Source organism: Schistocerca cancellata, chromosome 7 (genome assembly GCF_023864275.1).
Source record: "Schistocerca cancellata isolate TAMUIC-IGC-003103 chromosome 7, iqSchCanc2.1, whole genome shotgun sequence".
Lineage (NCBI taxonomy): Eukaryota > Metazoa > Arthropoda > Insecta > Orthoptera > Acrididae > Schistocerca > Schistocerca cancellata.
The window spans coordinates 111,552,926-111,577,293 of NC_064632.1; the positions used below are offsets into that span (position 1 = coordinate 111,552,926).

At 40.3% G+C, this 24,368-nt stretch overlaps 1 protein-coding gene across 1 annotated transcript in view; it reads left to right on the forward strand.

Moving 5' to 3' along the window:
- The window catches only part of LOC126092094 (centromere/kinetochore protein zw10 homolog), a 229,570-nt gene that overhangs the window by 150,479 nt on the left and 54,723 nt on the right, over positions 1–24,368 (forward strand). The window contains exons 7-9 of the mRNA XM_049907517.1: positions 5,969–6,175; positions 15,676–15,813; positions 21,984–22,117. Coding sequence (XP_049763474.1) covers positions 5,969–6,175; positions 15,676–15,813; positions 21,984–22,117 — 479 coding nt within the window. The remainder of the gene's footprint in view (positions 1–5,968; positions 6,176–15,675; positions 15,814–21,983; positions 22,118–24,368) is intronic.

The window sequence follows — 24,368 nt, forward strand, 5'->3', positions numbered from 1 at the left end:
ATAAAAAAAACCTCAGTCTCAAGGTCTGCTGTGTGGTGATGGGATGCGTGGCTGTTGAGGTGGAACAGTCATTAGCGGGCAACCTCTGGAGAACCTGCCGCACCTCATTTGTATAAGGCTTACTCAGAAAGGCAGAGCTCAGTCTGAGTGGACTCTTATTTCCCAAGGTGCTCATGGGCACCAAAATGGAACATCCAAAAAATTTTTTACCCCCTCCTGGCAGAAAGGGTGGGCTGCTGGAAGGTACCAACACCCAGTCTAACAAGAGAGCTTGTGTAGCTAGTCCTCCTGATTCAGTCAGTAGTAACAGAAATCGTGCTGTTTCGCAGAATGTGTTTCTCACAGTTAAAAGGAAAGAGGGGAGATTTGAAAAAGTTTCACCATTTTACATACAGATAGGCTTAGAAGGCATTGCAGGCACCTTAAAATCTGTCAAGCGCTTGCGCAATGCAACCCTGTTTGTTGAAACATCCAGCTCCCAACAAGTCGAGAACCTTCAGAAAGCTCAATGCCTCAGGGAGTATGCGATAGAAACTGAATTGCACAACACCTTGAACTACAGCAAAGGTGTTGTGACTTGCGGTGATGTAGTTGACATTCCCTGAGAAAAACTGAAAGCCGAATGGTCCCGGGAAGGCGTTGTCAACGTGCAACACGTTATGAAACAGGTGGATGGCGATCTCGTAAAATCAGACTCATTTATCATTACTTTTAACTGCATGACACTACCAGAGCAGGCAGGTTTCCTACACCTCAGTGTATGACCTTATTACCCAAATCCAATGTGGTGTTTTAAATGCCAGCACTTTGGGCACTCTACTCTTGGTTGTAAAGGAGAAGTCACTTGTGGGAAATGTGCTAAAGCTGTCCATGAGGGAATTGGTTGTTCCTCTCCTCGAGAGTGCGTCAACTGCTCTGGGGATCACCCTGTGTGGAGCAGGGACTACAGAATTTTCCTTGAGGAGTGGAAGATGCAGGAGATCAAAACGACAAAGCGCATCCCTTATGGTGAAGCCAAGAAGGTATACAAGTCCATGCAGCCACCTATATTCACTGCCTCATTTTCTTCTGTTTTGAAACGGCCAGTCCTGTACACTGATAACATTACACAGAGGTTGCTACTGGCAGCACTAGCACCTGTGTTTGTCAATGTACTTGTGCTGCTGTAGTTGCTTTGAATCCTGTCCCCCTCCCCGAACCTCAGAAAAGGCCTTGGTTGCTGCCATCATGGACCTTCCTGCCCCTCCACATGTCAAGTCTTGTGCACCGTCCAGTGCTGATACACCCCCTACCACTTCTGAGGTTGTGGCTCCAAAGCCACCACAGACCAAAAAATTGAAATCAAAGTCAAAGAATCGGCCGCTGAAGGAGACAAGAGGTATCCAGTCTGATGATGTCAATGTCATTCTGTCTGACATCTGTCTCGAACCTTCTTCTGAGGCAGTGAAGGCTGATGTCGGACTGGGGAAATCATATTGCCCTAAAACGGAGCCTTCACCCATTGTTGGCTCCTCTCTCTGACAGAAAGTCAGAATGAAAGTACTACCACCCTGATGGATGGCTCCCATTATACAGTGGAACATGAATGGATTCAGGTCACATGTGGCGGAATTGAAACTCCTAGCATAGAAATGCCCCCTGGGCTTGTGTTTACAGGGAACACCTTTAAAAGCATCTGATGCTCCTGTACTATGGGGCTGTACTCTATATTGCAAGCATGACCTGACTGGGGAAAGTGCTTAAGGGGGTCACCGTATTTGTCAATAATGGGCACCACTCCTCTGCTGTCCCTCTGGATACTGACCTGCAAGCAGTTGCAGCTGAAATTCATGCACATTGGAGGCTTACAGTTTGCTCTCTTTATTTACTTCCACTGGATGAAGTTGACTCTGAGGGTGTCACAGATCTTACGGAACAACACCCCTAACCATTTCTTCTCCTGGGAGACTTCAATGTCCATCATGTCCTGTGGGGCTCAATCTTGGGGTCAAGTGTTGGAGAGCTTCCTGACCGAGAGCTGTGTATCCTAAACACTGGTACTGTGATGTATTTCTGTGCTGCTACCGGGTCATTTTCAGCCATTGACCTATCTCTCTGCTCTCCAGCACTCACCGACTCTGTTCACTGGGTGGTCATTGACGACCTACATTCCAGTGACCATTTCCCCATCCTCATTCACCTACTGGATGATGTGTTGCTTTAACAGAGGCCACCAACATGAATGATTGACAGGACTAACTGGATGCTGTTCAGACAATTGGCTGTGTTTGAACATTGTGACACCATCCAGGAATGGGGGGATCACATCATGCATGTGATCCATCACATTGCTGATGTATCCATACCAAAGTCTTTCAGCCCTCTTAAGAGGCAACCTGTACCTTGGTCGACAGACAAGTGCCATTCAGCCATCCGGGATAAGCGTGCAGCTCTTAGACGGTTTAAATGCCGCCCAACAGTGGACAATCTCACCGCCTTTCGAATCGCAAGAGCCAAGGCTCATCGGGTCATTAAAGAGAGCAAAAAATGATCATGGCAAGAGTTCCTGGACTCCATCAACCATTCCACTTGTTCCCCAAAAGTATGGGGAGCCATCCGGAGGATTTCCGGTAAACATAGCCATTTACCGATAGCAGTAGTGCTGAAACAGGAGTGCCTCCAAACAACACCCAGAGACATTGCTCAGATGCTGGGCAAGCATTTTGCACAAACTACTGCGAATGCAAGCCAGGATCTGGTTTTCATTGCTAGCATGCAACTGTAGAAACGGAAAAGTTGAACTCCCCTTTTTCCATGTGGAAACTCAAATCGGCACCGACTGAGACTTAAGACACTGCTCCCGGCACGACCACTTCCGGTACTGCATGCTTCGACATTTGCCGGCAGAATCAGAGGATATCCTCCTCAAATGTTTTAATCTAATGTGGCAAACAGGCAATTTCCCTAACTCATGGGGAGAGGCATTTCTGATCCCTATCCTCAAACCAGGAAAGGACAGCACATATCCCAGTATTTATCGGAGCATCGCCTTAACGAGTCATTTAGGAAAGACCATGGAGCAAATGGTTAACCATCGTCTGGTCTGGTTGTTAGAGACCAGGAAATTCCTTAGCCAATCTCAGTGTGGATTCCGAAGATTTTGGTCCACTTTCGACAACCTGACCCTCCTAGAGGCGGCCATTCAGCAGGCTTTCCTCCATAAGCATCATTGTATCGGCATTTTCTTCAATATAATTAAGGTGTACGATACTACTTGGAGACACAGTATTCGTGCGTAATTACATCAATGGGGCTTTCATTGCCACCTCCCCATCTTCATAGGGTCTTCCCTGTCTCAGTGATATTTTAGGACCTGAGATGGTGACACGCTGTCTGATCTATTTGAGCAGGAGAATGGTGTCCCACAGAGCAGTGTTTTAAGTGTTACCCTCTTTGCTATAGCCATCAACAGTATCACGACTATGGTAATCAGTACTGTACAGTGCTCCTTGTTTGTGGATGATTTTGCTGTTTTCTGTTCCTCCTCCAGTGTTGCATTGGCAGCCGTAGTTGGAACTTACAGTGCGGAGGTTAGAGGAGTGGGCTGCAAAGACAGGTTTTCAGTTTTCTGCAGTAAGTGTGTGTGTGTGTGTGTGTGTGTGTGTGTGTGTGTGTGTGTGTGTGTGTGTGTGTGTGTTCATTCTCATCATCTTTTTAATATGTCTGCCTTGAATGTGGGAGACACCATCCTACATTCTAGAGACACAGAGCAGTTTCTGGGCATCATTTCTGACTCGTGATTGTCATGGTTGCCACAACTGCGAGGCCTGAAAGCCAGAACCTTGAAGGCACTGAACATCACCAACTGCCTCAGTCACAGGACTTGGGCAGTGGATAGGGTGCATCTCCTCCAGATTTATTGGGCTTTGTGCATTCACGGCTGGACTATGGGTGCATGGTGTATAGGTCAGTGAGGCCCTCTTATTTGAGGATCCTTGATGCTGTCCATGATGAGGGGATTTGAGTGGCCACGGGTGCCTGTCGTACCATTCTCGTACCCAGCCTCTGTGCTGAGGCATGAGAAACCGTCACTTATCATCCGGCACCAGCTCCTCATGGTGAGTCAGGCGTGTAAGTTCCTGGCAGCTCCAACTTCACCCGCACTCCATACTGTTGCTCATCAACCTCTGGAGTGCCTTTTTCCTAACCGTCTATGAGTCACAATGCCATTTAAGATCTGGGTGCAGCATGTGCTGGAGTGACTCGGTGCAGAGCCAGTACAACCCGAAATCCAGGGTTTTTTTGTCTGCCGCCCTGGTTACTGACGAGGCGCATAGTGATTATAGATTTGGTGCGGTACAGGAGAGATAGCACTCATGCTTCCATTTTTAATGTGATGTTTTCTAACATGTTATCTGAGCACCACAACCATGTAGCTGTTTCAACAGATGGGTCTAAGCAGGGGGCCTCCGTTGGTTGCTCTGTCATCTTCCCCGATCATTTTCTTAAGTTTAGACTGCCTCTAGAATTTCCTATCTTCGACATAGAATTTTATGCACTCTTGCGGGTGCTGGAGCAGATGAGATGTTCTACCAATGTTCAATTTCTCGTCTGTTCAGATTTCTGAGCACCCTTCACTCTCTCCAGCATTTGTACCCAGCAGATAAAGTAACCCAGACTCTCCAGAATGCCTTCCTCCAACTACAGCGACTGCGGAAGGAGGTGTCTTTCTGCTAGGTACCAGGGCATGTGGGAATTGTGGGGAACGAAAGGGCGGATCGAGCAGCCAAGGAGGCGTGTCGTGACCCTCAGGTATTTCAGTGTGCTATACCCCTGCAAGCTATCACCTCGCTGTTGAGGTATAAAGTCCTGTGTCGATGGGAAGAGGAGTGCTGGAAGTGACTGACGATAAGCTCCTTGTTGTAAAGCCCACAACTTGGCCGTGGCATACTTCCTTCCAGCCACAACGATGGGATGAGGTCCTCCTTACTTGTCTTCACGTAGGCCACAGTCCTGTGACGCATGGATTCTTACTCCAGCGAGAGGACCCTCCAATGTGTGGTACTTGTGGCATGCAGATCACGATGCATCACATTTTAGTGGACTGCATTTTGTTTCCAAACCAGTGGACTGCGACAGATTTGCCAGCGAATCTGCAGTCTATTTTATGTAATGATCAGACGAATTTGGTTCCAGTTTTTAATGTTTTGTGAACTGTCCAACATTTTTCACAAGATTTTAGGGAGATATTTTAATTTGTCAACAGGGTGGCTGGTTCCCCCAAGATTTTTGTAAGTGGGCAGCCAGTCACATATCCCTGTGCTTTTCTTTTAGCTCGTCTGTGTTTTGTTTTCTCTGTGTTTTAATTTCTAGATTAGCACCCTTCCCTCCTAACTGGTTTTAGTGCATGTGAGATAGCATGACTGTGTGGTCATTTGGAGTGTATGAGAGTACAGCAATTTTAGTTCCTCTCCACATTTGTTTGTCTTAATAAATGTAAGGGCACTGATTGACCCCCGCCATTGGCCACCTACAAGATCCAAAAACAGATGCGCCCGTGCGCACACACACACACACACACACACACACACACACACACACACACACCATTGTTACTTAATATGATAGTCTGACACTGAGCCACCTCCCAGATTGAGAAATATTGAAAAAGATTAGTTTGTAAGAGAACGTTAATGTAATCAGCATAAAAATTGCAAGATAGCGAGTGATCACAGACAGAAGAAACTGCAGCAGATAGTTAACCACTAAAGGAAATAACTAAATAAAGTTCATCTGACTAAAATAAGTATCTTTACAATGACTAGAGGTAATAGAGGGAAATGATACAGTTAGTGATTGCAATTAGCTAATACCATTTCCCTCTATTCCCTCTAGTCATTGTAAAGGTATTTTTTTTTTTTTGTAAATAAATAATTTATTGATTATTTTTGTTACTGATAGTTATTTTTGTATTTTTATTTGTTTCCAGCCCTTTTCCACAACAACTGCATGTATTTAGCTCATCATCTTCTAACACTTGGCCACAGTTACAGAGACAGGCTACCAAAAGTTCTGGGAAGCCATTTTGTAACATTTGTTGACCAGGTACCTAAACTACGTGAACTGGGAGGCACTGTATTCCTTAGATACATGCAGAGCCAACGAAAACAGATTCTGGAGATTCTCAGAAGCTCAGGTACGTTGTATACTTTTTTGCATAGGCAGTGGTGTTGCAGTGATTTCAAATACTAAGAAATAGTGCGAGGTAAAATAAGTGCTGGGAAATATGTCTTCGCAAAATATGTGGTGTTGAAATTTTTTTGAAAATTTAGCAGAAAATTTACCATTACTGCTTTTCATATGGATCAAAGCACAGATTTGAGTAATTATGCAGTCTACTGAGAATGAACATTATGGCTCAGCTTAGATAAAACACACAGTCACCAAGAAGGGAAAAGCATTTCCTCTACTGAGGAATGATGCAGTCAACTGAGAATGAAAATTATGGCTCACCTTAGATAAAACACACACTTACAAAAGAAGGGAAAAGCATTTCCTCTATCACACAACACCTTGCTGAATCAAATTCTGTTAAAGAAAATATTAAATAAGGGACACCCAAAATAAAAACTAAACCCAGCCAGTGACAGAGAAGCCAGTCACATTAATTTAAGGACAAAATTGAGTTGAGTTTCTGAGTAAAGATGTGCCCTACCTACGAGATTTAGCTTTCAAATTATGTAATATTAAATGTATCTGGTATAAAAATACCTTTAAAAATTAACAACTCACAAACGCCTTAAGAGATTCATACAAATATGTCAGTAGATAGGTCTCAGTGAGTGTTATCGAATTGTTTTGGTAGATTTTTTTATGAATGTTGCATATTTTAAACTATGGGCTGTAATGTATCTTCTGTGCATGAAAAAGTGAATTTTGTCATAAATGTGAAACAGTGAAAGTAGATTTAATTAGGGATGTATGACTGTAATTAAATTTAATTGTTTACTTTATGGTTATAATAGAAGGAAACATTCCACGAAGGAAAAATATATCTAAAAACAAAGATGATGTGACTTACCAAATGAAAGTGCTGGCAGGTCGACAGACACACAAACGAACACAAACATACACACAAAATTCAAGCTTTCGCAACCAACGGTTGCCTCGTCAGGAAAGAGGGAAGGAGAAGGAAAGACAAAAGGATATGGGTTTTAAAACTAAAATTCGGATCCAGTGCTTTATGATAGTATGCCCACAATCAGAAAGAACTGCCTCAAACTGCCAACAAATGCCAAATATTCTGGTGATGATTATGTTGTTGACCTTTTTTTTAAAACTCCCCACCCCCACTACAAACTATGGACCTTGCTGAGGTGGGATAGCTTTGTATGCCTTTATGATACAGATAGCCATAGCCATACTGTATGTCCAACTACATTGAAGGGGTATCTGTGGAGAGGCTAGACAAACATGCATTAGCAGCAGCCTTCTCAGTTGTTGCAAGAGTACAGGTCTAAATGATTGACTGATGTGGCTTCATAACATTAGCCAACATGGCCTTGCTGTGTCAGTATTACAAGAAGCAGCAAGCTTGCAAAAATTGCAGCCATTATTTTTCCTGAGGACATATATCTCTACTGTATTGCTTAATGATGATGGCATTTTCTTGCGTAAATTACTCTAGAGGCCAAGTAGGCTCCGTTTGGATCTCTGGGTAGGGACTATTCATGTGTCATTAGGACAAACAAAACTGCCAATCTACTGGTTGGAGCATGGAATATTGGATCCCTTAATGGTGTAGGTATGCAATAGAAATTAAAAATGAAATGGAGTGGTTGAAGTTAGATGTAGTGGGAATTAGTGAAGTGCAGTGGCAGAGAGAGCACTACTTCCAGTCAGGTGAGTACAGGGCTGTCAACATAAAAACAAATAGAAATAGTGCAGGAATAAGTCTGATAATGAATAAGAGTATAGGAATGGTGGTAAACTACTTATGAACAGCATAGTGAATGCATTATCCTTGTCAAGATAGACATGAAGCCCATATGCACTACAGTAGTACAAGTTTATATGCCTACTATCTCCACAGATGAAGAGAGTGAAAAAGTGTACAACGGCATCAAAGAAATTGTTCAGATAGTTGAGATATATGGAAATTTAATTGAGAGGGGAGTTGGAATTTTATAGTAGGAAAAGGATGAATAGGAAAAACAGTAAGAGAACATGGTCTGGATGAAATGAATGAAAGGGAAAGTCCTCTGGTGTAATTTTGCCCCAAGCACAATTTCATCATTGCTAATACTTGGCTTAAGAACCCTGCAAGAAGATTGTACACAGGGAAGAGATCTGGAGACATAGGAAGGTTTCAGATAGATTACATAATACTAAGACAGAGATTTCAAAACCATATTTTCAACTGAAAACATATCCATGGGCAGATGTGTACTCTGACCATAATTTAATGGTTATAAACTACCGATTAAAATTGGAGAAAAAATGGCAGGAAGGTAGGAATTAAAAAATGGGACCTGAATGAGTTGAAAGAACATGAGGTTGCTGAGAGTTTAAGATAGCATTGGCAACAATTGTTTGAATCAGAGTTAAGGAACACTGTAGAAAATAAACCTTGAGAGAGGAACTACCAAAAGCACCAGAGTACCAAATAGGTAAAACAACAAGGCTCAGTAGGAATTCTTGGATAACGCACAAGATATTGACTAAGGGAGAAATATATAAAAATGCAGCAAGTACAGGAGATAGGAGCAATGTATACAAAATTAGAGGGACCTTTGGAGAAAAGAGAAGCATATGCATAAGTATTAAGAGGTCAAATGAGATGCTTATACTAAGGAAAGAAGAGGAGGCTGCAAAGCGGAAGGAATACGTAGTGTGTCTGTATAAGGGAAACAGGCTCTGAAAGCTTGCATAATACCTTTTATATTGTGTCCTCCTTCTGCTGATTGGCGAGTAGATTATTTTATCAATCCAATTAGATTATATTTTCAAAAATTGGTTATTTTCATTTGGAATATTTGTTTGAAATGACAAGAACATCTAGTGAATTTATCTAGATAATTCAGTGACACACTGGGAAATTACTGAATGATTGCAATGTTACCAAAGATTTCCTGCATCTTGCAATTGTAGTTAAACTACTTGCACAGGCCAGAGATCAGAGATGAAGTGTGGTTCATGACCTATAGGAGTGTTCAATGCCGAAAGGATACCACATTGAATTTTATTACCATTTCTGTAAGTCTGAAAAGAGGCTAAAGCTAACTAGCAATAATGTAAATAAGTTATACACAACTGCAACCAGTCACTTTTTTCAATAATAATGCTTTATTACATTAACCGGTTTTCGAACCCTTTCAGGTTCATCTTCAGATGATTTCGGGAGGATCCGGGAAGTTACATCATTACTGGTAGTAGCATAATGCTGGATGCTGGTTCTATGGCAGAAAGATGGGTCACACTTTAAGATAAGCTATAGTCATGACGATACATTAAAGTGTGACCCATCTTTCTGCCATAGAACCAGCACCCAGCATTATGCTACTACCAGTAATGATGTAACTTCCCGGATCCTCCTGAAATCATCTGAAGATGAACCTGAAAGGGTTCGAAAACCGGTTAATGTAATAAAGCATTATTATTGAAAAAAGTGACTGGTTGCAGTTGTGTATAACTTATTTGCATTAATGTACAGTCACGGTTCTAAAATATCCGTAATGGATAAGCATAACTAGCAATAAAATGGAAACACATTGAAAAAGAGCCTGCTGTTAATATCGGCTGTCACATTAAGCTGCAGAATACTAAAAGGTTGTATTTCTCCCTTTATAATAAAATGGGTTTTACATCACAAGGAGAGAAACAAATCACACACTTACCATGAAACCCGTGAATGGTTTTAAAGTTCAGCATACCTTCTAGTTTCTTTTAATATATTTCATTAAATTGTTGGTATCTCATGGTACTTTCTGAGGAGGATTCTTTTTTCCTTGAAACAGAAACTAGTGTGATCAATATGAGGTCGAAAAAATATAACACTGACTATCTTATTTCACCAGAACTCTTACAAGGTACTCTGTCTGTGCCATTGAAGAATGTGTACAGAGTGATGGCCAGTACATCTGGTTCAGAGTGGAGACTTATCAGCTGTATTATCTCATACAGAACAGTATTAAGTAACAAAGGTGACAATTGAAATACATGCACATTTGGGATGGGCAGGGTTTAAATACTCCTGCAGCCACCTGGATTTAAATTTTCCATGATTTCATTAAACTGGTTAAGGCAAGTGCAGGATGGTTCTTTGGGGAAAAAAAGAACGTTTCCATCACTCTTCCAACCTTTTGTAGCATCGCTAGTCACTTTGTCATCAATGAGACATTAAAACCTAACCTTCCATTATTTGCTTACATGCCATAATTCTTGAGACAAGCAAAAGCCACAGAAATTCATAATTAATTCAGTATGTCACCAGACAATGGACTGAAATTAAAATTTGTCTTGTTGACTGAGTCATATTCAGCCTCAGTTGTAGTACTACGAAAGCAGCTTGCTAGTTTAACAAATGCACCTGTATATTTCTTATGTTTACAAACTAGTAGGCTAAGAGGCCTAATTGGTTTGAAACTAACTGGACTTAACAAAATTAGGAGCAAATTGTGTCAAATTTGAGACACTTCAAAGAAAATCTGTGCCGAGCTCTAATCGGTAAATCACAACTGCGCTTTATTCATGGCGATGTATGCCCCAAGTGGACTGAAACATTATTCCCAGGTCACTTGTGATTATACACTTGTCTTGGTTACCAGAAATTTTTATTTACCTTCTCATAACACATTTCTGGTTGCCCTATTATTGAACTTACCAGTTGAGGATACGTTACAGTAAAGCAATTGTATCTTAAATTGTATTCTTATGCCACAGATCTGATGAAGGGGTAATGCAAAACATGCTATCAGAACTTAAATAAAGATTTTGGTGATCGAAACAAGTACATAATCATTAGTGCCAACATGGTCACAGATGCCCACAAAGACTTCTTGCCTAAAGTAAGGCAGTTACACTTGGCTGCTTGCCCTAGTTATGGAAATGGGAAATAAAACTCAAAATATGGTGTACTTTTGGTATTTCGATGCTCCTTCGGATTCATGTTCAGCATATTCAAGACCTGAAGGTTTGGCATTGCAGCTAAGGCAGCATGAGAAGTCTGGACCCACTCGAGTACCATGTTGTAAATGGAAATGCTTTCTTCCTGCTGCTTGTGTAACTGAGATGTAACAGCATTGTGAGAACTGTTTGGCAACTTTGTGATTGTTCTCTGCTTTCAGAGTGTAGATTTAAACTACCAAGCTAAATTTACTTGATATTTCGTGCTTGTTGAAATAATTTGAGTAATTGTTTTGTAAGATGTATGCTGAGTTAATAAATTTCATTTGTCAGATCCAGGAAGCTATAACACTCACAATGTACAGCTACTCATTGTTCACATTATGAGCTATCTGCATAAGCCAAAATTAGAGACGTAGGAGAGACTTTTTATCATCTACTCTGTATCATTCCCTGCTGCAAAGATTGTTTTAGCTGTCTGTTCAAATCTTGCTTGGCGATAAGTGTAATTCATCAGTTTTTTTCTTATACGAGAGCTATCCACAAAGTAAATTACGTTTTGGAATTAAAAATAAATAAAGTATTGGAAAATTATTTTATTATACACAGATGAAAGCCACACTTAAATACTACTTTTCTACATAGTTGCCATTTAAATTAAGGCACTTATCGTAGCGATGGACGATCTTGGAAATTCCTTCGTCATAATATTCGGCCGCCTGCGCCCTCAACCACGTGGTTACCTCTTCTTGAAGCTGTGCATCGTCATCAAAACACTGCATAGCCAACCACTTCTTCATTGCTGGGAATAAGTGGAAGTCGCTCGGTGCCAGGTCGGGACTGTACGGCGGATGAGGAAAGAACTCCCACTTAAAAGATTCGAGAACTTCACAAGTGGCATTGCCGTTTGGGCCCGGGTAGAGATGGGCAAAACTGTTCTTTTCAGAGATCGGATCAGAACTGTTCACTCCCTGAAATGAATTAGCTCTTTTTCATGACTCACCACTCATTTACAATAGAAAATAAATGGAAGGCACATTGCCCTTTAAACTTGGTTTATTCCAGTACTATTCCTGTATTTTGATCTTATTTGATCCTATTTTGAAGTAACATAGATAATGAGTAAGAATTTTGTATTGTTTATTGAAATTTCCACGATATGACAAAGTTTTTGATTATTGATTTATTTTGCACGATCGGGGTTTTTTGGGTGATCGGAAAATGTTGTAACTTGAGATTTACATTAACAATATATTTGGCTATAATGTATTAAAATTTCATTAACCTCATACAAATACATCGCAAGCCATATATTTTTAAAGTGAACGTTTCCTTCCGAAGACACCTAAAATCGCAAAATCCATACCAGAATAAGAAAAAAAATATAAATTTGACTGTAAAACGAAAGTGCTGCATATAGCCTTACGCAGAATAAAACAAGGAAAATATTGGTGTATCACATTTTCCGATACGTTTATCGGTTCGCTCGTAATTAAAGCGTAAATTCGAGTGTCCATAATAAAAATCCTATAGTAAGAGGAGTCGCCAGGAACCTAATCTGATCAGTTAAAACAAATAAAAAGAAAATAAAAACAAATGATGTATACATAACATAATAATGTAATATACATAGCGGTATTACTACGAAGAACAATATCCAGTAGAGACGAACTCCGATGCAGAAGCAGTTGAGTCGAGCCGCGAGCTGTATTACTGCTTGAGCTAAGACCGCAGAGACCAGAGTGACACCTGAGTTGCTTTGCTCAACGCTCTGGCTAGAGTCGAGAACGGTGGGGTGAGCGTTGAGCGGGCGAGTTCCGAGGGTGGGGGGAGTGGTGAACGGCCACCACTCACCCGCTCCGAGACAAATCGTCCGTTCCCTTGCGAGCAGGTTTTTGCAAGTAGTTCCTATGTTATCCGCTAGGTGGCTCTCTGTCCTGTTGCTCGCATCAACTGCCCAGAGGGCAGGACGTGCGACTGAAACGATCGCCGACAGAGTGCGATATGAAGTTAAGCTGCGCCAGACACTGCACGTGGCAGACAACGCACAGAGACGGCACGGCATATGTGAAACACAAAATCCAATGGGGCACTGCACAATGCAGGCAGCCAAGGTAGAAGCAGGGCATAGGCCGGCGCTGGCTGTGTTGTGTGGCGTGCACTGTGCTGTGACCAGCAGAGGCGCTGCTGATATGCTCCGTCTCTCTCTCTCTCTCTCTCTCTCTCTCTCTCTGCTGTGGGAAACGTTTGGAGCTACCGTTCTTTTTTTCTGAATCACTGATTGTTCACTCCTTTGAAAGATTCAACTCTATGAATCAGTTCAAGAGCGGATCCCCCATCTCTAGGCCTGGGCGTTGTTGCTTACGAGAAAGATGGCGACTCATTACTCGATCGCATCGTTACTGGTGACGAGACATGTGTTAAGCATGTGAACTGCAAGACAAAATTGCAGTCAATGCAGTGGGGGAACACAAATTCCCCCCAAAAACACAAGAAATGCATGCAGACAATGTCGGCAAGGAAGGTGATGACGACTGTCTTTTGGGACAGAAAAGGTGTGATTTTTGTGGATTTCCTGGAAAGAGGCACTACAATAAACTCTCAAAGGTATTGCCAAACTCTGCACAACCTCAGAAGAGCAATACAAAACAAGCGCAGGGGAAAGTTGGGCTCAAAGATCTTGCTGATTCACGACAACGCCCGGGCCCACACGGCGAATGCCACTCGTGAAGTTCTCGAATCTTTTAAGTGGGAGTTGTTTCCTCATCCACCGTACAGTCCCAACCTGGCACCGAGCGACTTCCACTTATTCCCAGCAATGAAGAAGTGGTTGGCTATGCAGCATTTTGATGACGACGCACAGCTTCAAGATGAGGTAACCACGTGGTTGAAGGTGCAGGCGGCCGAATTTTATGACGAAGGAATTTCCAAGCTCATCCATTGCTACAGTAAGTGCCTTAATTTAAATGGCAACTATGTAGAAAAGTAATCTACTTTGTGGATAGCCCTCGTATTTTAATAGAAGTGCCAATGGTAGCAACATAGTTAATGGAACTGTGAGAGGAACTTTGTGGTCTTAATACTGCTGTTGTGTATACCTTATAATCTGTTTCTTATGATTGTCAACCTTCTGCGAGACCATGTTATCATTTTTATTATAATTTAACATACCAAACTATAATTTACAGTGAAAAAATGATGTTGCTGTAAACTAAGGCCCTCATTTTTAATCTTGGCTCCCACAAATTTTCCCAACTCTATTTCATTGCAAGTACCACATATTTCTCCAACAACCTTGAAACTTCTGTTGGCATGCCAAAATTCCTTTAGACCTCCATATAGTGGTGATAAGTTCCTATGGGACCAAACTGCTGAGGTCATTGGTCCCTAGGCTTAAATACTGAATCTGACTTAAGCTGAGGACAAAACACACACACACACACACACACACACACACACACACACACACACACAAGCACCGATGCCCGAGGGGGGGGGGGGGGGGAGGACTTGAACCTCCGACGAGGGGAGCTGCGCGAACCATAGCAAGGCACCTCAGACCATGTGGCTACCCCACGCGACTCATATAGTATGCAAGGTATTTCTCGTGTGGTATTGTACAAAGCTGTTGTATGTCATGCTGTCTCCAATTATACCTTTAAGACAGCGTATTTATCTTCTCCATGTGCTTTAGGTGCAAGTTTGGGATTGCAATGTCAGTTAGCTGCATTGATAAGTCATGTGATGTGGCTACATTTTTCTAGTAGCACAATGTCACAATGGTTTGCTAGTAATTAATAAGTAATTATTTTTCAGTGTGAATACATTAACCTCTATTCATTTGCCTACTAAGCTTTGATATTCATATTTATAATACGATTGTTTTTGCCAAAAGTCAAACTGTTTTCCAGTGGTACATTCTTGTACACCAATTTTGCAGTCGAATCATGCTTGATTTTGTAGTCTGTAGTTACGAAACTGCACATGTGAATTTGCAGTTCAGAACACACTAAGTGAGCCGTGATTACTCGGTGGCAAATTGATAAAAGTTGAGAAAGGCCATATTGTGGCTTCAGTAGAGTCACAATAAAACACAAGTTTATAGACATTTGTTGACACAATTCTGATATCATTGACGCATAGGCACAATTCGCAGGAGACGGAACATTCTTCACTCCCTACTGTTGGCACGGGCCATGTCATGGTGAGTAGGTACCACGATGACATTACTCAGACAGGAACTTCCTGTAAGTGGACAGGAATTGACCTCAAACAGAACTGTCCTCCTGGCCTCTAGCAGCACTACTTCATGACATAGGTGTGGTGGTGGCAGTTTGGAACTAGTGGGAGGTATGGTTTCATCCTAGCATCTCATTGGTGCCTTGTGATACTGCTTTCCTGTGCAGTATCTCTGTGGTGGTTGATACCACCTGCACCACACTCGGTACTTGAGGAAACCACAGTTATCATCATCGTCATCATCAATAATTAATGTCACTATTGTTGTTATTGTTGTTGTTAGTGTAAGTATTAATAAACTCTTTGTAATATGAAATTTGTCTGTTTTTTTAGGTCTGACTAACCTTGGTGAAAAATGCAAACAAGATCCAAATGTAGAAAAATCTATAAGACAATGCTTGCGACAACTTGAGTTGCTACAGAAGGTTTGGAATGGTGTATTGCCTACAAATGTATACAGCAAAAGCATTGGTAAATATTGTTGTGATCCAATATCTGTAAGGTTAAAGATGTTTAATGTGTGTGGGCTATTTTTTTATTTTTATTTTTTTATTTTTTTTATTTTTAAAGTCTGAAAAATGTGTATGTAGTGGCACGTAACAAAAAGGGTGTAATAGAATGCTGCTGTTGAAGCATCATTTCAAAGAACTTTTCAAGCTTGTTCGTGTGTCTCTTGACTGTTCTGCACACCAGATATACAGTGAGTGGTTAACATTACTGAATCTATTATTTGTAATCCACCCAGGACTTAAGTATCACCTTAACAGTTTTCAATATGTTTCTGTCTTCCATTCCCTTTATGGTAACACATCTTTCTCCACTAAAAAATTCTTTAAGTTCAAATACCAACTAAGCTTTAACATTCCTTAATGACAGGCACATGTTGCAGCTACAAGCCAACTGCTGTTGCACTGAATTTTTTAGTTAAGTAGAGAATAGGGCAAAGCTTGAGAAAGCCTTGAAGAGGAATGATAGACTCTCGAAGTAGATGTCTAAAAATATACATAATGGCTTGGTGTAAACATACTGTGGTTATTGAATAGCAATAAAATAAATACAGTTGGAAAACCAGTTAAATTTTATATAGGAAGTTCTAGTTAACAGATTTGAAAGTAAGGTGACACATCAAATAAACTCAGTAGAAGGAGGAGGGTTGGAAGGAAAACAAGCCATAGCAGATTGTTGTTGCGAGGGAGGGGGGGTAGGGGGGGGGGGGGAGATGATGCACGTAAGGAATCAAGGGAGCTCTTAACTGTATTAAAAAGTATTGAGAGAAAAAAAACCAAGTAACAAGGTCCAAATATGTACTTCAAACAGCAACACATCTATCGAAATTCCAGATGATTTGTATTAAACAGACATCTGCTTGTATGGCCGAGAATGTGCTATAGAAGATGTGTGTTCCTCAGACTTCTCTGTTAATTTATATGGCAATCTTGAAGCTGATCGACTCATTATATATAGGTATGTACTTGTCCATGTATGACCCAAATGGTTTTGATACTTAATTTAATGTGAAGGGTACAGTTCCAGTCAGTGACGCCCAGCTGTAGATGATAGGTATAATGATGACAATAATAATAATGATGATGATTGTCACAATTTGGGAAGGCACCTACTACAACTCCTCTGAACATTGCATGGAGATGTGTTCTTAAATCTTAAATATGAGACAGTCAGGTCCAGACTTAATTAAAAAATCCTTCTATTGATTAAAAAAATCCTTCTATTGACATTACGCTTGTCAAAATCTTCAGACATGTTGAAGCTATTGCTTGATAGGAACTCAAATCCAGATCCATTCATTTTACAAGCTATGCTGTTACTGACAGCTACCTTGGTCTATCTTTCATTGCAGCACACAACTTAAATTCTGCCTGTATCTCTCTTCTAATTTCTAAAATCTCAGACTTCCCACCTACTTTAACAGAATAGCACTCCTGGAAGGAAGGATATAGTCAAGAAAAGGCATAGCCACACCTGTGTTGATTCTTGATTCCAGAGTGATCATAATATGGAACACAAAATTTGTTGCATAATTACACAATGGACTGGTGCAAACGGCATTTGTTTCTAGCTTTGTGTACAACCTTAATAGCTCTTTGAAAATGAGTACTACCTGCATGTGTGCATTTTTTCAGTTGCTTGGAATGCTTCTTTGTTCCAGCAACCTGTGATAAACTGCTGCTGAAAAGAAGCAAATTCTTTTGTACAATCTATTAGAATTGTATAGCAGTAACAGAAATGCCTGTATGGAAGAGTACATAAAATAAGGGGAAGTCAGCCACTCACCTACAGTGGACTGATGTCTGGAGCATAGAAACTTGTAACAGAAAACGGTATTCACCCTAGCTCTTGAGCTCTTGCTCTTTTTATAGTAAAAATGTACACACATAAACGTTTGTTTGGGCCACAAAATTTGGGTGTCCTGTGTGAATGCGTGAACTTTTTACTATAAAAAGAGCAAGAGTTTGAAAGCCAGTGTAAATTCTGTTTTCAATGTATCTGAGTGCTCCGCACATCAGTATGCTGTAGGTGAGAGGTTGCTTTTCCCTTATTTTACCTTTACATAACTGTACGAGGATACCAGCAGGTCCAGTTACATCTTTTCTTTATCGTATGATTTGAATTGATTTTCTTTTCCACAATAACTTATTTCAGTAACAGCAATTTTGATGGTCTTGAGGTGATTGAAAGTGTGGACCATAGTATTGAACCATAATATAATCTTCATCAGTGAAACACTTTTGGAAGACTGAATTTGGCATTGAGGTCTTTTCTCTGACATCCTCTGTTTTGGTACCAGAATGATCAATGTACTGACTAAGCCAAAATGTTTTACATTTTCTAGTAATATCAGTAAACAGAATGTTGTTTTTGAATTCATTGACTTTTATTGCATTGCTTTCCTCAAGTTCATTTTGGCCTCATTGACCTTTTGTTTGTGAACTAAGCTTCGTAGCTACAACTCTGGATGATGAAAGGTAGAACAATGAAAAAATTTCAGACCAAGTGGCAAGGAGTAGTTTTTACAGGATAATGAACAGCTATCTGTACACAGTTCAGTTCCCAAAGATTTGATGGTTGGCACATTGTGTTGCTGTACTAAAGCTTGGAAAGGAACCCACTGAGCCCAAGAACTTCTGTCCGTGATCTCTTTAGTTCCATGTGCACAAAACATTTGAAAGGACAGTTTACAATAGTTAATTGTGAGTGTAGATGAAAAGTTGATTCCCAAACAAGCTGGTTTTAGGTCTGGTAGATGCTGTCGTGGCTGCCGACATATCAAGAATGGAATTGAAAGAGAACCTAGTCACTGGGGTTGCCTTCATAGATCCAACATCTGCCTGTGACATGGTGAACAGTCGGACACTGTTCAGGAAACTGTACACCCTGAACAAATATTTTGTTGTTACCAGCCCCATGTAGGAGATGCTGCAGAACAGATGTATCAGTTTCCATAAGTGTTTCATGTCCAGATTGTGTGGACTGTTTTTATTTATTATATTTTTTCACCGTCATCTTCAGCTACTAATAAAACTGAGAATGTGAATTACAAGTTCTGAGTTGAGTACTTTCCATACCGAACAGGTTGTGCCCTTTATAATCAGACATTTCTGTGTGACAATCCAAGAAAAGAGAAAAATGAAGGAAAGGAAAACAAAAGCCGCTGAAGGAACCAGAAGAGTGGGCTGTCTCCGGGAAGTGTCCTATCTTCCACATGTTCTGCAATGTAAGAAAAATGTCTCAAATACTCAGGGAACATGTTGATTTGACTGTGCAATTACACAGTAATAATTCCCCAAAGTAGAACCTTTGAAAAGCTCGTTGGCATGGTGTTAAGACATTGGACTTGTATTCAGGAGGTTGGTGGTTCAAATTCCTGTCCAGTCATGCACATTTAATTTTTCTGTGATTTCCCTAAATCGCTCCAGGGAAATGCAGGGATGGTTTCTTTGAAAGAGCATAGCCAATTTCCTTTCCCATCCTCCCCAATCTGAGCCTGTGCTCCAACCTTAATGATTTAGTCATTGACATAATATTAGGGTTTAATGATCCCTCTACCTTTTTTTAATGGGTTGAAGTGTAGTTGACAGAGGCTTTGTAACTTGTTGCTATATAATTGGAAGGAAACACTCTCGAAGCAAATCCCAGTGATGTCCGATTCTGCTGTTTTCATCTACACAGCATGTAGGGTAACTGACATCTTAATATTCCCCAGAGAGAATTCAGGTTAAAGCATAATCAAACCTGATGTATCTAACAGCTAAACTTGACCACATCCTCTGTTATAAGCAGCTCTGCTAGGAATTGATATAAGTGATCTACACAGTGAATAGAATACCCACAAGGGACTCACTGGGGAGTCAATCCAAAACTTCTACATTTGATCACCAAGTGCTTAAGCTTTATGGCAGATTGAATAAGTATCAGCCCACACAAAGCATGTCTAGGACACACTAAAAGAAACTAGGAGAGCTGTGACAGGGTGGTTATAACCTATCTCAGTACCAGATTGTTGATACAGCTCCACCAGGTCTAAGAAGAGCTGTTTGGAAGTGTGTGAAAGGAAAAGCATATACGTACTTGACTCAAGACAATCCATGTAGGACCATCCCATCGCTGTTCAACATGTGAGATTGAGGAGGAGCTTCATCAAACCCCTGGATGTTATCCCAAAGGCCAGACTTGTTCAGCTTTGGAAGAAATTGTACCGAAAAGATCCAGAGAATTCTTTATACAATGAAAAATTGGAAAGTGGATACCACTTACCATACACCAACCACAGACTGTTTAATCAATTAAGAAGGGAGATTTCTAAACGTAGGACCAACGTGATGAAATGGTATTACACTGAGAACAACTAAAATCTCTTGACATTACTACTATCTGGAATATCTCCTCCTATTCCCAAATCCAGAAATCCAGATTAGGCTGTAATTGGCAAGCCCTCATTTTACTACACAGAAATTCCAAAAAAATCTGTGGAATATTGAAAACTATAATTTAATGCCCTCTGAACTCTGAAAATAAGTAATTTGGTTTAGATGGGTGATGAAGCTCTCTTTTCTTTCATAGCAAATTTGGAACATGCTCTATTGAACTATATCATATTTTTCCCATTCTTCACGATCGTGCTCAGCACAGACTGAAGTTCACAGATAATTAAAACATTGCAGCATCTCTTTCATAAGCTATTATAACAAATTGCGTATTCTCAGCAGTTAATGCTTTTTTTTTCCAATCAGTACAGGAAAATTATCACCACATTGCTTATATTTCCTGTCCTCTCTGATACATTAAATGGCCTCACTTACTCAGCAGGCTGTCTCGTTTCCTCCCATGGCAAGCCACTGCACATCATTATGTGATATACCCTCTTACCTCTCAGAAGGTAATAAATGTATTGTTACTGTTTCTGATAGATATTGTGTGGGTTTTGTATTAAATATTTTAAGTGATGTGGTATTTTGATTTGTTGTTAAAGTTCTTGCTAGTCTCTGTTAGTTGTAGTCATAAATTAGCTATAGTTCGTCAATGCTGTTTGCATTGAACCATGATACTTTCACTATATTATTCCTGTATGCTGTAAGACCAATCGGACTTTGGGAGTAGAATTTACTTTACAACTGGGACCTAAGGTCATCACCTGTAGGAAATGGGAAAGCACAAACTAAGATAAGAAGCCTGGATTGCTGGATTGGAAGGGCGGGGGGGAGAGGGGGGAAAGTGAGATAAGTTAGTGGTTCCAAGGCAATATAACAATATGAGTTACCACAAAGTAAAACAGAATTTAAGTTAAAGGGAAAAAATTGAGAATTATGATGATGCAGAGGAAATGAGATGTTAATAGCAGCAGTTTGCTTAAGTTCAGATTGTGATTAACAAACACATGCTGATGACCAAGCATTCATATATGAAGTTCTAAGATACTGATGTTGAGACACAGGAGCATAGTGAAGTAGGTACCAATGGCACAGCTGGTTTGATACTTATAATGTTTAGCTTGTTGCGAGTATTTATACAAATTGCATTTTCATGCGAACGAAGCTCTCTGAGAATAAAACTATGATTTATTATGACTGTTGTAATTTTTCTCCACCCACTCTTTAACATTACAGCGTATAACATCAGGCATGTTGTATTTGTAGGCTGTCATTCATTTGTCAGCTAGTTTACATTTGGCCCAGTTTCTGATGACAATGGATAATTGCCAGGAAAATGATGTGCTTATTGCTTGATATTCCTTTCTGTACAGAAATAATTTTGCTGACTTCACTTAATGGTTGCAGCAACTAAAAGCCAAGCTAGCAAGAACAGGTGAGGCTATAGATTCCCAAAATTTTAAAAAGAAGTTAAATTGCCAGTAGAGGGTAGTAGCCCGCCAGTTTCCATATGCGATATGACATGAAGCTTGGTATTAAAATCTATTCTGAATGATTTTGATGTGTTAAATTTATTATAAATATAATGTGTGATTTACTTTTATCTTTAGGATTCTAAAATTTTCATGACATGTACACACAAAGATCTGTTCCACAGTCACACAGTTTTATAGCTAGTGTCTTCCAGTGCTGCATATTCACTACAGTGCATATAGTTGATATATTTTTAAAAAACTGTTGTTATATTTGTTCTAGGGTGCCTGGTAAATGCATTCATTGAGGAGATCATCACCAGAATTTTAACAATTGAAGATATTCCAGCTGAAACTGCTGTCATGCTTGTGAGAGTGTTTGGTTTAGTAACAGCTAGAGCACCACAAGTTTTTCAGGTAATTTGATTGCTCTTCCTAAAGCGATTCGCTTCTGTACTGAACACTTTTGTTTTTGCAAATTTTTTTCTAAAGTCAGTCTCAATATAAGATGGTGCTTGTCTGAATTTGCCCTAAGGTGATGATTGCTCCAAGGAGGATGGGGGTAGGCACATTCGAGAAGATTTAGCATAAAGCTGTAGCTCTGCTTGCTTGATTTGGCATCGTGGAGTGGATGAAGGTGGAGCGCACATTTGTTGTTAAGGCATACTTTTCTAAAGGTTGTTCACTCATCGCCACACAGTGTGTACCAATTTCAGTATTGAGCACCATGATCGTGTTCCTGTCTGGCAGTTGAGTGTGTCATGGGTAAACAGATTCAGGGAAAACTGGTGATATGATATGAAGCAGGGGCTGGGCTTCCACAAGCAGGAAGGTCACCTCAAAATATTCACTTGCTAAGGCTTTCTGTTTTGAGATGCCCCCAGCTCTGTGCCAGGAAACATGCAGTTGTTGTTGGGTTATCTGCTCATTCTGAGGCAAATTCTTCAGAAAGAAGTAAAATTTCATCGCTACAAATTGGCTGTGGGGCAGGAACTTAATCCACATGATTCTGTTGCTCAAGAAAATGCCTGTGAGTTGCTTTTTGGCATGCATTATGACACACACTTGTTTTCTTCAGTGAAGAGTCTCACTTCCATCTTGTGGGATCTGTAAATAAGCTTTCACAATGTGTAACTTTTTGGTGTTTGCTATCACGAGTTGGAATAATTGGTCCACAGATTTTTGAATAAAACCAACAGGCAGTTTCAGTGACTTCTGACTGTTAATCCATGATTCAGGAATCCTTGATTCAGGAATTTTTCCTGCCAACACTCAATGAGGTGGATGTGGAAGATGCCTGGTTTCAGCAGGACGGTGCCATGGCACACAAAGTGTGTTTGTCAATGACTGTTTAGTGGCCACACTTCACAGGATGCTTCATCTCCTTGAGGAGTAATCTGCACTGGCCATCACAGTTGCTAAATTTAGCCCTCTGTGACTATTTTTTATGGTACTATCAGAAATCAGTTGTTTACGACGTTCATCCTAGGACCCTGGCCCGCATGAAGAACAACATTCATCATGTTGCCACCAATGTATCCATCAATATGCTGGAAAGAGTTCGATTAATGCAGAATACTGAGAATAATGGATGCTGTCTGCCTGATATCATGTTTAAAACTGTTTAAACCTAAAATGTTAATGTTGTACGTGATGCTGGTCAAAGAATTAAATATATGTCTGCATTTTTTAATTGAATTTCTAAACAAGCAATCTGCTCCACCACACCCAGTATTATGATCCTACGGTTCCTGAAGGTAAAGGGGGTTGGAAGAGGAATGGGCAGATGCAGCTTTACAACATTTACAAGGCAACATTCTGGATGACTCATTGACGTGAACTTGCAACTTTAGGCAACATGACTGTGCTCTCTTGGTAGACCAGTCCAGCTGAAAGCAAGGGGAAACTACAGGTGTTATATTTCCTGAAGGCACACAGTTCTGCTGTATGATTTTAATGATGATGGTATCCCCCTGGTTAAAATACTCCAGAGTAAAGTAGTCCTCCATTTGAAATCCCGGGTGGGGACTCCCCAGAAAAAGCAGATTTGGCATTCTACTGGTATGTATTTGGAAAATTTCATCACTTAATTAGTAAAGTTTGTAAAAACTTTTGAAAAGAGAAATTGATGTATTGAAATTAGATATTGTGGGAATTAATGAAGTGAAGTGGTGAGAAGAGCAGGATTTCTTTTAAAATGTGTACAGGGTTATCAACACAAAATAGGATTATCAACACAAAATCAAATTGTGGTAATGCAGGAGTAGTCTAATAATAACAAGAATGTAGGAATTTGAGAAAAAGTAGTATGAACAGTATAATGAACTGATTGCCATAGCCAAGATAGACACAGGCTACTACCAACCACTGTGTTACAAACATGTATACTTACTACATCTACTTATAAAGAGAGTGAAAAAATTTATGAAGAAATGAAATAAATTACTCAGTATGTTAAGGGAATAAAAATTTGTTATAAAGGACTGAAATTCAATAGCAGAAAATGGAAGATTAGGGAAAAATGTGGGTTGTGGGAAAGGAATTAAAAGAGCTGTTGTATCTTGCACAGAGCAGAATTTAACCGTTGCATACATTTGGTTCAAGAATCATGAAAAAAAGTTGTTTACACAGAAGAGAGATGGAAACATTGGAAGCTGAATGAATTGCC